This window comes from Ciona intestinalis, chromosome 7 (genome assembly GCF_000224145.3).
Source record: "Ciona intestinalis chromosome 7, KH, whole genome shotgun sequence".
In the NCBI taxonomy this organism is placed as follows: Eukaryota; Metazoa; Chordata; class Ascidiacea; order Phlebobranchia; family Cionidae; genus Ciona; species Ciona intestinalis.
In genome coordinates this window covers 1,240,957-1,253,729 of record NC_020172.2, presented here as the reverse complement: position 1 = coordinate 1,253,729, position 12,773 = coordinate 1,240,957, and the positions used below count along the sequence as shown (strand labels likewise).

The window sequence follows — 12,773 nt, the reverse complement described above, 5'->3', positions numbered from 1 at the left end:
AGCCACGCATAAAAATATTAAAAACGGTAAAAAATAAAGTTACCTAGTTTCATATGTAGTAACTCATAAGCGGCACGATGTGTATTAAACATATTTAACTACCTTTATTTAGAACACTGGGTTAACGTTGCTGGTTCTTACGACCCAATCTCACTTGATTCTTCGAGACGATCAAGCGCAAACTGTGGTTCAGGTTTGTAGATTCCTGTTATTAAACCGCTAATATGTCGGGTCGTATTGCATACAAGTTTGCATATAGTAGAGTGGGGAAGACGGGACACCTCTAGCACATATTATCCAAATACTCTGATTGTTTTTTAAACAATTAACAACGGTCTATGGGAGTCGTGGAGAAAACGGTTTTATAATTATTTAAATGTTCTTTGTTTACTACCAAACGGGCTAATAAAACAGAATTAAAGGGTCTGACATCTTCCCTCATCCTACTATATAATAAAAGAATATCCCATTACTTAATCCTACCCACCGCAGGTTCGTCCACGATCAATGCATTCCATCTCCACCGTTTAAGGTCAAGATTCAACGAGGACGCAGGTCTTCCCCCACCCACCCCTCTGGACAGAGAAGGTTATACAAAAAGCCAACTCAGTCGATGGTAAGGATAATTGTAATAATTTTATCCTACGTTTAGTTGAAGATTTTGCATTTAAAAAGTAAATAATAAACCCCAAGAAAAAAACTGTTTTTCAAGCAATAGACTGGCGCTGTGGCACAGTTGTTAGTGCGCCTACCTCTATAGCATATAAGTTATGACTACGGCTTACTCAAACCCAGTACTGTTATAAATTGTCGGCCGTACGTAAAAAAATAGTCACCACAAAATTACTGATGTTGTAACTCATAATTGGCGAGTGTGAAACAAAAAATGTGTGTTTTAACGACTGTCGTTGTCCCGCCACACGACGATAAATATGTTATATTTACTCATTCGTTTCTTTAATACTTATTCAAAAAAATATTTAAAAAATTACCACAAAGGTTCAAAGACGAGCAACCAACCGTGGACCCCGCTGGTTACCAGTTCAACCCCCAAGCCCGACCGTCCCTGCCACAAATGGGACCCCCGAAACCCCCAGAAGTTCGACGGCGCAGTGAAGGTGCGCAATCAAGGCCTTCACGTACTCCACTGCCACAGCACCTGGGAGGCAACGCTTTCCGAAGAGCAAGCGACCCAATTCGTAATTCACCGCAGGTTGGAGTACATTTGACTTAGTTTGATATATTACACGAATATTACACGTATGGCGCATAAGATATAGAAAAATAGGTAGTATGAAAGATACATGGTGTAGAAATGCAATACTTTAGAAATAAATCATCTCGCTATCGAATGTTTGTAGCCTATGTAACTTATTTGTTCTTGCGGGGCGGGGTAGGTATAGTCGTTATAACACAACTGTTATGTTTCGTGCACTAGTTACATATACTAAACTTTGTGAGTATTTTTCGTACTCAGCGACGAGCCTGAACCCATTACCTCTGGTCTAGAGGCAGTCGTGCTAAACCCCTATGGCGCAGCGCAGGACTATTACTTGTAAAAACAGTTGTTGTTTTGGTGTATATTTTACAAAAAGTAAACTTTAACTGTGTAAAATATTGGCAGACTTATATCGAGCAGAACAAATCGTTCTGAAAATGACTTTTACAACACTTGTATTCACTAATCACAGGTTGACCCGAATAGACTACCGAGTGTACAGCGTTACAACAGCTGGAACAACGTGAACCCACTGCCTAGTATCAAACCACAGAGAAGCAACAACACGAGTACTTCGCAGTACAACGTACCCAACCAACAACATGTACATCTGCAAGTAAGCTAAATCGGACATAAATGTAGTTCTCAAGGGGAAATAAATTACCACATAATATTCAAATATCCTGATCGTGGTTTAAAACAATTGACAACGGTCTGTAAAAGTCGCGAAGATACGTTTTTGTCATTGTCTTGTTTACTACGAAATAGGACCAGAAAATATAATAAAAAAGTCGCATCTTCCCCCACCCTACTGTATTCTATTGTGGATAGGGTCTTACAATGTAGCACGCTATGTATTTATGGCAGGCTGAGCCCATTAACCCGACACCCTACATTTTACAAGTTATGATGCAACTATTAATTAATATACACCGGGTTGAAGCGTAACCACTAAGCCACGACGGCGAACTATTGACATAAATACATACCTATATTTATATATATATATATGTATTATTAATAGAATATATATAGTAGGGTGGGAGAAGATAGGGCACCTTTACATTCTACTTTTTCGTCCAATTTGTTAGTAAACAATTTACATTCTAAGAATTATAAAACCGTATCCTTACGACTCTAATATACCGTTGTTCATTGTTTAAAACAGGATCAGGATACTTGGATATTATGTGCTAAAGGTGTCCCATCTTTCCCCACCCTGCTATATATTCATAATAAACATACGGCCCGCTTGATAAACAAAAAATATATAAATGACTTGCAATGTTAAAAACACATTAAAACCCTACTACACTTGTTCCTTGCATCTCATATGAAACTTCACCATTCTTTATCACATAGAGACAACGGTCGGAAAGCAATGGCAGCTACTATAATAGTGAGAGTGGTTATCGCAGCAACGGTAGCAACATGGCCATACACCAGCCCAACTATCAGGTCAACGAGCAAGTGATGATGGAAAATTTCAACAATGACGTCATGAGTCATGACGTCACTTTTAACGGTCCTATGTACGGAGGTAAATGCGACGAGGGTTGGAATTGAGAATTAAATTTTTAACGCTGTGTATTTCTAGGTAACCAGCACATGCAGATTCCTAACATGGCACATCCTCAACAAATGATGACGTCACCAGGGTCTGTGGGTGCGATGACGTCATCACACCAACGATACACCCCACAGAGACAGAACTTCCCGCAAAACCCCAATTTCCACGGGTTTTCTAACCAGGATAGAGGCTCGAACAGGAACGCACCGAACAATATACAGCAGAACCAATATTACTCCAACCCGCAGATGAATAGTAATCCACAAACTGCCCAACAAATGCACAATCCCCACGGCCCTGACATGAGGCATGGGGAAATGATGCAACGTAACATACCGCAGCAGTTTATGAACCCGGAGTTCATGAATATGGCTTACAACAACAACCACGCACCGTCCCCTTACGCAACGCAGCGTCAAGCCACGCAAAACCAAGGACGATCTCCCCACGTTATAAACTCTGGAAATATGACAGTCCAGAACAATCACACCCAACAGGGACATTCGTCCAATCAAATCACGCCACGCCCCCCAGTCAGCTCCACGTCATCCAATCAGAATCGAATTCGTCTGCAGCGGATACGTCAGCACAGCGGTGCGGGTAGTGTGACGTCATACAACCAACCTACGAGGCCTGTGACGTCAGAAAGTGGTGGACAAGGACGTATTAACTATACACCTGATGCACAGGTGGGGAATATACAGTAATGGTACCGTGGGATAAGATGAACAAAGTTAGCATACCGTATCCTATACTTCCTAATCGTTTTTTTACCAATTAAGAAAGTTCCTTTAGAGTTGTGTGGATACGGTTACATAGTTCTGTAAATCTGCCTTGTTTACTGCGAAAGGAAACGATAAATCAGATAGAAAAATGTTCCATCCTAATATATATTTATTTGGTGAAAAATAGACTTGTTTTGCCGTCGTTACAGTTTTATAAATTTATTAGGTTTCCTGAGTTGCATTTTTGTATTATTTTTATTTTGTTTATTAAAGATGTGTGTTCGTTAAAAAAAAACTATTTTTTCGCAGATTCCGGATGAGTTCTTACAACAAGAATTCATTGACAGGATCCCAGTCCTCCAACCTAACAGCAACAGAGGAGGAGAACCAAACGATGTGAGAACTATTTTAAAAACTTCGTTTGCTTTTAATGTACTTTGTATAATGTGTTCGTCTGTATAATACATTTATTATAGTATGTAAAAACACAATGTGTATTTTTAATAAAGTGGTTATTATTTCTTTTTCAAAATTCTTGTTGTTTATTAACTTGAAAAAAACCCACTTGATTGTAAATAAAAATATTAAACCGTCTATCTATCTAACAGAACCAACCGTACGTTAAGATGGCAGCTGACAGCACGACGGGGCCGGATATGGAACAACTCAACGGTAACCTATCAGGTTGAAAGTTTCATGTTTCTAATAATGACGTTGCGTAATTTTAGGTTTCCATGACAACGATGACGCAATGAGTGGGACGAACACTGACGTCACACTCCCACCGATGTCAGCGTTTTCGTCGCGAATGGGTAAGTTTGCGGTTTCGTTTTTACAAAAAAAACTTGTTCGTTCGGCGCCGCTGCCTTTTGGTTGGTACACCTGTCGCTAATCCAGGGGTTACCTGTTCGAGGCTTGACGTTGTTAATTTTGGAGGCGTATGTCTTTGGGCGAGAAATTTAACGGCAATTGCTCCAATCCAGGGATCGCTATTCGGGTGTCCAAATTTACAGGCAAACATTAAATACAAAAAAGTCTCCCACAAAGTTACACATATGGTAACTCGTAAGCGAACCCGATGGTGCATGAAGTAGAACACCCGTGTTATAACGACTGCCATAAATAAAGATGATGTATTCACATTCATTTATTAAAGTAATTCTTTCAATCGCAGCCACGCCTATGATGGGTAAGTACCCGCCGCAAATTCCGACCAATCAGCACCCAGCATCAAACATGGCAATAAACAGCATGAGTTCGATGCTTTCAACGCTTGAGGAAGAGAACAAATACCTTAGTCTTATTCCCCAGTGATGCCTGACAGATTTACAATCAAAATTCCAGTGATGACCAACCGAATTTGTACTGCCACCGAAACAAACAAATGACATTTTAAAATTTGTATTTCGTATTTGTACCTTTTACTAGTCGTTCCAAAATGCCATTTTTATCGAGCTGTCTACCAGCAAGCCTATGCTGTTATTTTGCCTTATGTGTCCTCTGCCATTTTCGCCATTCCGCTGCTAACTCGTTCCGAGCGTGTTCCTCGTGTTTTGTAAATTCGTCCGGTTATGTAAATACGCGCTGCTGTATTCCCGCAAGTTTATTTTCAGGCACAACATAAACTACGACCAAAACACGAAGCACTGTCATGCCTCGCGTTGCCCAAAATATCCCAGACAACATATATACACTTTTAAAAATTTGTGGCTTTTAGCAAAATCAGTCATATTGGCACGAGTTCCTAAAATATGCGGCAAAAGTTTGCAAGCAAGTATCGGAGTAAATCGTTACCAAGCTCATAAAGTTTAAACAGCTAGTAGCCCTCGGTGTAACCGAACGCATGTCCTGTTAAAAAAATCATGTTTTGATCAGCGTAGCGTGGGAGTTTATATTTAAAATTGTCGAGCGACAGCTTCCTATATATCTTAAATGCGTGTAATGAGTCGGAATGTGGAGCTTAATAAAGGTAATTGCTGCGCTCGGGGGAATCTCATTTCCACAGTAGGCTCGAAGATGAAGATTTTCCTCATTTCTCTACTCGTTGTTCTCTGCACAACTGCCTCAGGTTTGATTTGCGCTTCGTAGCTGCAATTTACGTTTTTACGTTGACTTTTATAATTACAGCTGCCGGAAAAAGGCGAGACGAAGCAAGCGCTTTTAAACTCTTATTGGACGCATTGAGAGACGGCCTTCGTTCAGCACAACAGGCAGACGAACAGAAAGCAGAAAACAGCAAATCTGATGCCGCTGCATTTGACAACCAGAATAGATTTGATGATGATAGTTCGGTGTACCAAGAACTAGATTCTACAGGTGTAGGGACAACAACAGATACAGAACTGCAGTTGCTCAATTTAACCACAGTTTCACAATCCCGTGCACCGAGCACACGTAGCGGTTCTGCCACCAATACAGTGACAGTTTATTTCAAAGGGAAACGGGTATGTTGATTTCCAAATGCTAATACTATATTATGTATACGTATATATACACAACATATAATGTTATATAGTAGAGTGGGGGAAGATGGGACACCTTTAGCACATATTATCCAAGTATCCTGATCGTGTTTTAAACAATTAACAACAGTCTATAAGAGTCGTGAGAATACGGTTTCATAATTATTTGAATGTTCTTTGTTTACTACTAAATGGAATGAGAAAACTGATAAGGTATCCCATCTTTTCTCTACCCTACTATATAGTACTATTACGTACGTGCTACGTATAATGTGTAATATATGTTAAGCTGTTATAATATAAAAACAAACTATTTGGTACACGTATACACGACATGTGATATAAAGCTGTAAACATACGAAAAAAGCTTAGCGTTATACGCCAGGTAAACTGACGAGCTGCTAGATAAAGCGTGCAAATAGTTCGGCTTTTTCTAGATAAGAATATCGGTTGGAGTCGGGTGTGTGACTCAGTGACTGTAACCCATTAAAGAAAAACAAACCAGTTTTTATATTTTATGTGCCATTTTTACAAAAGTTGGATTAATTCATGCGGAATATTCATACATGCAGATCGTGATTAACTGTACTAAACATTGCGCAAGGAGGAATGCTCATTCCTACATTGTTAGTGAATGCAAGTTATCGAGTGCACCACGTGAGTCTAGCTTTAACCTATTTGCTCTGCGCACTGTAGTATATGACCCCGCATGTCAACCTCTGCTAAGGGTCTACAGTGAGCGTCGGATAGAAATATAGCCTTCACATATTATATGTGTTAGGTATATATATGTAGCCTATAGGTTGGGGTAAAATGGAACAAGTTTTCAATATTTTATTATCCCATTTGATTGTAAACAAAAATTGCTTGCAGAATTATGCAACCGTATTCTCACGACTCTAAAAAAGCGTTGTTAATTAGTAAAACACGATTATGAAATATGAGATATTATGTGCTAATATACGGTATCCATCTTCTACCCCACAGTACACTGTTTTTGTTTCAGTTGCTTGTTACATATGTCGGGCGAGTGGGGCTTGTGTGAACCGGAATTCAGCGATCTGATTTCTTTGTTATTTCAGTTATATTTAAATACCTACGCTCATAATTCATTAAAATATAATAAACTCGCCCGCTTTAAATGGATGTGTAATTAATTGTCTACCGCAAATGACAATTCAGAAATTCAAAGACTTATTAGCTGCAATTTCCTTGTCGGAAAATCTAACTAAAGGACTCGTATCACGAAAGTTAGGCATTGTATATCAGACAAGACAAATTGAGTAGCCTATACAGTATATATACAAACAGTGTAAGTGTAGCAGGTGGTATAGAGTCGTTTTAACTGCAGTCTCAATATGAAGGTTGGTGTGTTAATAGTGTTGTGCATTCTGGCTTTTTGCTGTGCAGTCTCGTCGGGTCTGGTCAGATGTGGAGAATTTTGTTACCTAAACCCAAGAACACGTCAGTGGATTGTCCCTGATGCTCACTGCAGGCTTTATTGTAAGTTGAATATGATTTATCATATTTTTAATTTCTGTCAGTGTAGCCGTTTATTCCTACTGCAACTATCGGTTTTATTATTTTATTATTTTTTTATGATGGGTTGAGGTAAGATGGCGCATGTTTCCATTCTTTCGTTCAAACAAAGAATATTTGCAGAAATGAATAACCCTATATCCTCGCAACTCGTTGTAAATTGTTAAAATACGACTAGGAAGTGATGGACATTTACCGCTAACGGTTTTCATCTTACCCCACAGTTCTGTATAGTATGGTGGGGGAAGATGGAACACCTTTTCACTCCATTTCATTCCGTTCATTTCATTTTTCTTGGTAGTAAACAAAGACAATTTAAAGAATTGTAAAACCGTATCCTCATGAATCACATATACCGTTGTTAATTGTTTAAAACATGATCAGGCTATTTGAATATTATATGTGCTACAGGTGTCCTTTCTTCCCCCACCCTACTATATATGAAGAGCCATATATTTAATAGGTTTGTATTTGCGTTTACTTTTTGTTTAGATAGCTACAGGAAAACCGTCTCAAACCAAACCCTGTAAATTAAACGTATATATTGCAGGGCGATGTTGGTTTTGTCGAAACGCTGGTTATTGCGGAAATACCGGTTCGATCTTTGACGTTTTACCGACACCAGCAAACACCACTGCATAGAACGTCTTCTAAATGCGTGTGTAGCATATGATATACCTGTATATCCCGTATTGTGATGAACGCATTGTTATATATACAGACACTTTTACCATAGTATACTGATGTGGTATACTCTGCTTTTACGTTGAGTGTTGCATTCAGTAATAAACGAAATTTGTTTTAGATGGTTAGTTGTTTCGTGCATGTGTGATATGGCTTTTGACTACTGAAACTACAAAACTGTTAATCTGTTATAGGCGTACGAGATTATAAACATACTTCAGTTTGTAACACGAATAATTAAATGAATGTAAAGTATTTTCCTATAGAAAGCGGGGCAACAAATTCAGGTCGTTATAGTACAAATGCATGTAATTTATTAATACATACTTTTTCATTTGTTTAATGTATGGCCTACAACTAGCTAGGGCAACTTACTAGAGACCGCTGAGTCAGCTGCCGTTAAGTATCGAGCCCAGCAATGGTCACGCGCCGAAATTGCTACAACAGCGCCAAGACTCCTATATACCCGTATACTTTTATAAGGGTTATAAGAGGCAGAAGTTTTAACTTACCGCGCAATGACGCAGTGCAAAAGATACATAACGAATATGCGATTGCCCAATTCAACTGCCTATGTCATTGTAGTTTTTATTAGCTATATATACAGAGGAGGATGACGATAGACCTGTATATGCTCTCTGTGGTTTCAAACATTCGAGGCATAGGTTATATTGGTTAAAAGACGACCATGTTACTACCGGTTTGCCTGAACAGAAGTTCAGCGATCTCCGTTCACATTTCAGTTAAATTTAAATACCATGTCATATACGCTCATAATTCATTTAAACAGGATAACTCGGTCGCTTCAAAATTGATGTGTGTAATGAATGGTCTACTGCAAAAGACAATACAGAAATTCAAAGACTTATTAGCTCCAATTTCCTTGTCGGAAAATCTAACTATATGACTCATATCACGAAAGTTAGCCATTGTTTCGGAAGAATAAGACAAATTGGGTATACGGTATATATACAAAGAGAAAAATGTAGCAGCTGTTATAGAGTTCTTTTAACTGTAATCTCATTATGAAGGTTGGTGTGTTAATAGTGTTGTGCATTCTGGCTTTTTGCTGTGCAGTCTCGTCAGGTGTCCAATATTTTACCTACACAGATAGTGCAGGGAGAACAAGGGTAAGTCTGTTTACTGCAACTGTATGTAGTAGAGTCGGGGAGGATGGGACACCTTTTCATTCTATTTTCCTGCCCCGTTTAGTAGTTATCAAAGAACATTTAAGGAACTATAAAATAACCGTAAAAACCGGACGATAAGATGTCCCGTCTTACCCCACACCACTATATATGGTGTAACATTTGTGTTTTTTAGACTTTCATATGCACACGATACTGTATGTTCAACTCAACCACCCGAAGGTGGATTATTCCCATGGCTAACTGCGTGAAAAACAAAAACCGTAAGTTATTCATGGTTTATCATATTAATCATAGTTGTCGGTGTAGCCGTTTACTTACTCCTTACAACAAACTGTTTCATTTTGTTCTGTATAGTGCGTTAGGGTAAGATGGTACATGTTCGTATTCTTCGTTTAAACAAAGACTCATAAACGTCCTCATGACTCTAAAAGGGCGTTGTTAACTGTTGAAAACACAATTGAGAGTATATGTGCGAGTATATTATTCGGTATCAACGTATACCCCAGTAGTATAAAAGCCATGTTCAATAAGTTTTGTATTTGCTTTTACTTTGGAATCTGATCACATAGCTACAAGTAAACCTTGAACCAAACCCGATAAATCAAACGTATATATATTGCAGTTGGATGCCAAGTTTGTCGAAAAGCTGGTTATTGTGGAAATACTGGATCGGTCTTGGACGTTGTACCGACACCAGCAATCACAGTTGCGTAGAACGTCTTCTAAATGCATCTGTAGCATAGATATACCTGTATCTTTTATTGTGATGAACGCAATGTCATATACACAGACACTTTCCCGTTGTGTGTTGAATTCCGTAATAAAATTGTTTTGTGCGTGCACGTTACACTTTCTGCTTAATTGTCTCCGCCAAATTACGACGGTCGTTGCTTTTATAAACCCATAGTCCCTTCTCCTCACGAGTTATATTAGGTATTAATCTTGATATGCCATGGTAGTTCATATTAAGCTATATATACACACGAGGCTTATAGGCATATACGCTATCTAATGGGTTTAGGCATTTAAGGCGAAGGTGATATATATATTGGTTGAAAAGACAACCATGTTTATTACGTAAGAGTATTTTATTTATGAGTTTTAAAATACCTATAATATCATATATAGTAGGGTGGGGAAGATGGAACACACTTTCATTTTACTTTCTCGTCCCATTTGGTAGTAAACAAAGAACATTCTAAGATTTATAAAACTGTATATCCTCACGAATCCCATAGACCGTTAGTAATTATTTAAAACGAGATATATGGATATTGTGTGCCCAAGGTGTCCTACCTTCCTCCACTATTACTGAGGTGCAAGACAAGTCCGAAATTTTCTTGGAGATTCCAATTGTATGACTCAAATAACGACGGAAGTCTATTCTGTAGACAGAGGAAGAGGGTTATAGAAACAGTTAACCGTAGTATACAGAAGTATACAGTAACTGCACTATCACCATACTTGTGCCCGAACTATGAAGTTTATTTTGTTCTTACTGATCAGCATTATCGCATTCAGCTGTGTAGCCTCGTCGAGGGTAAAGTATTTCACATATTATTCCCGAACAGGCATTAAGGTTAGTACAGGATTGTCGATTAACGTAAAGTGTTTCAGTTTATGCTTTAAATCCAGATCTTCATATGTACACGGTATTGTGCGTACTCATCAGCCAGGACGTGGGTTATACCTACTTCCCATTGTACAAAGGCCTACAACCGTAAGTATACCTTTTACTATATATGTCATGTTAAAATCTTTTTAATTGAGAATAGTTATTTGCTTTAATATTTAGTTAGTTATTTTTTTAAATATAAGTTTTTTATCAACGACTGCTGTGTATCGTATGGTAGGGTGGGGAAAGATGGGACACCTTTTCATTCCATTTTCTCATCTCATTTGGTAGTAAACAAAAAATACAAAGAATTATAAAACTGTATTCTTACGAATGGCATAGACCGTTGTTAATTGTTTAAAACACGATCAGTATATTTGGAAATTATACGTGCGAAAGGTGTCCCATTTCCCCCCTTCCTACTGTCTAATTTCTACTGTCTTGTGTTTATTTATACAGTATGTCCGTTTACAGCACTTCCTATAAGGTTAAACAACCACTAGGTAGGTTCAAAGTTAGTTTATACCAAGTTAGGAAACGGATTGTAAAACAACGAGTCTTGTTATCCATTGTCTCGTGTCTATGACGTCATAGTCGCCACCATTACGGAGCCCACAGCATAGCATTTTATCATTGCTGGGTGCTGTTTTTCGTTTAAATATTGCGATTTTTTAAAAACCAAGCACTTCTGCGCGTAAAAATGGTTTTCTACTAATGTTATATCTTATCACAATAATAAACCTCACAAAAATAATCAACTTTTATTGAACACTCAATCGATTAAAGAGTAAAAACACAGAAAATATCAGGTTTACTAACCAAAAACATAAAAGAACATGTTTAAAATATAAAAATACAAACAAAAATAACATTACCATAAATACAAACGCATAACATTACCATAAACTGGTGTATCTAGCTGCAGTTTTGCATGTAAATAGTCGTGATTTTACTTTTTGGCTCTCAAACTTAACACGTAGGCTATACCCGGCAACGAAACTTAAGGGATCTGTGTAAAATTTGCCTAATATCGAAGTGACATTAAGGAAAACAATACTAAGTTACTATTTTTGGTCCTCTGCTTGAATTAGTAAGCTACCTTTTTTGCGTTACGGGTCTTTATAAAATCGGAAAACGCGAACACCTTATCTGCTAGTACTTAAGCAGTTTGGAGCTGCATGTCCACTCATGTTGGATTATAAGTGTAGTAAAGAATGGCTCTGTAGATTCGTAGGTATGATCATATACTTTTATGTAAACTAAGCTGATTGATGCTAGTCTTAATCGCCAACGTAAAGTATCCTGTTAAACCACACTGTACGCCGAAAACCAGTCAAAATATTAATTTACTTCACATTAATTCCTAGATTTAATATTATATAACAAGATTTATATTAGTAATTATATTTTAAATGTTAAAACAACCGCTATACGTGTTTTCTAGCTTTGTATCGCTTAAAAGAGAACTAAATAAACACATGCCGACCATGCATTTGTATAGGCGATTCACGCTCTGTGGGCTCCGTAATGGCGGACACGAGCGCCGTTTCCTAACTTGGTCTATACTAACTTTGGGTAGGTTAGTTAATACTCCAGCACTTGTAAAATACACAATACTAATGCACACGTGAATTTGCCATCAATATATCTAACAGATGCATTTTTGCTCACTACTTTTAACTTAAAATAATAACGGCCCACATTTTGTTGAAGCAATTAAATTTCACCATATTCGATTTAATTAATTTTGAGTTCGTTTGTGTTTCAGTCGGTTGTTGGATTTGTCGAAATCATAAATATTGCGAAAA

The 12,773-nt window shown here is 37.9% G+C and overlaps 2 protein-coding genes and 1 long non-coding RNA gene across 3 annotated transcripts in view; all 3 read left to right on the top strand.

The window, feature by feature from the left end:
- Window positions 1–5,201, top strand: part of gli (transcription factor protein) — a 21,100-nt gene extending 15,899 nt beyond the window's left edge. Inside the window, 8 exon segments of the mRNA NM_001078483.1 lie at window positions 1,000–1,213; window positions 1,692–1,835; window positions 2,582–2,759; window positions 2,817–3,478; window positions 3,824–3,910; window positions 4,123–4,186; window positions 4,243–4,326; window positions 4,689–5,201. Coding sequence (NP_001071951.1) covers window positions 1,000–1,213; window positions 1,692–1,835; window positions 2,582–2,759; window positions 2,817–3,478; window positions 3,824–3,910; window positions 4,123–4,186; window positions 4,243–4,326; window positions 4,689–4,828 — 1,573 coding nt within the window. The 3' untranslated portion in view covers window positions 4,829–5,201.
- Window positions 5,202–5,422: 221 nt separating this feature from the next.
- LOC104265803 lies at window positions 5,423–8,324 on the top strand. Its single transcript, XM_026835049.1, has 5 exons — window positions 5,423–5,582; window positions 5,642–5,958; window positions 6,549–6,633; window positions 6,983–7,479; window positions 8,066–8,324. The coding sequence occupies exons 1-4, from the start codon at window positions 5,447–5,449 to the stop codon at window positions 7,039–7,041; spliced, it is 597 nt and encodes a 198-aa protein (XP_026690850.1). The 5' UTR covers window positions 5,423–5,446; the 3' UTR covers window positions 7,042–7,479; window positions 8,066–8,324.
- An 839-nt stretch (window positions 8,325–9,163) lies between these two features.
- Window positions 9,164–10,197, top strand: LOC100181825. Its single transcript, XR_182083.4, has 3 exons — window positions 9,164–9,329; window positions 9,523–9,610; window positions 9,973–10,197. It is a non-coding gene; the product is annotated as an uncharacterized LOC100181825 (long non-coding RNA).
- Window positions 10,198–12,773: the final 2,576 nt, after the last annotated feature.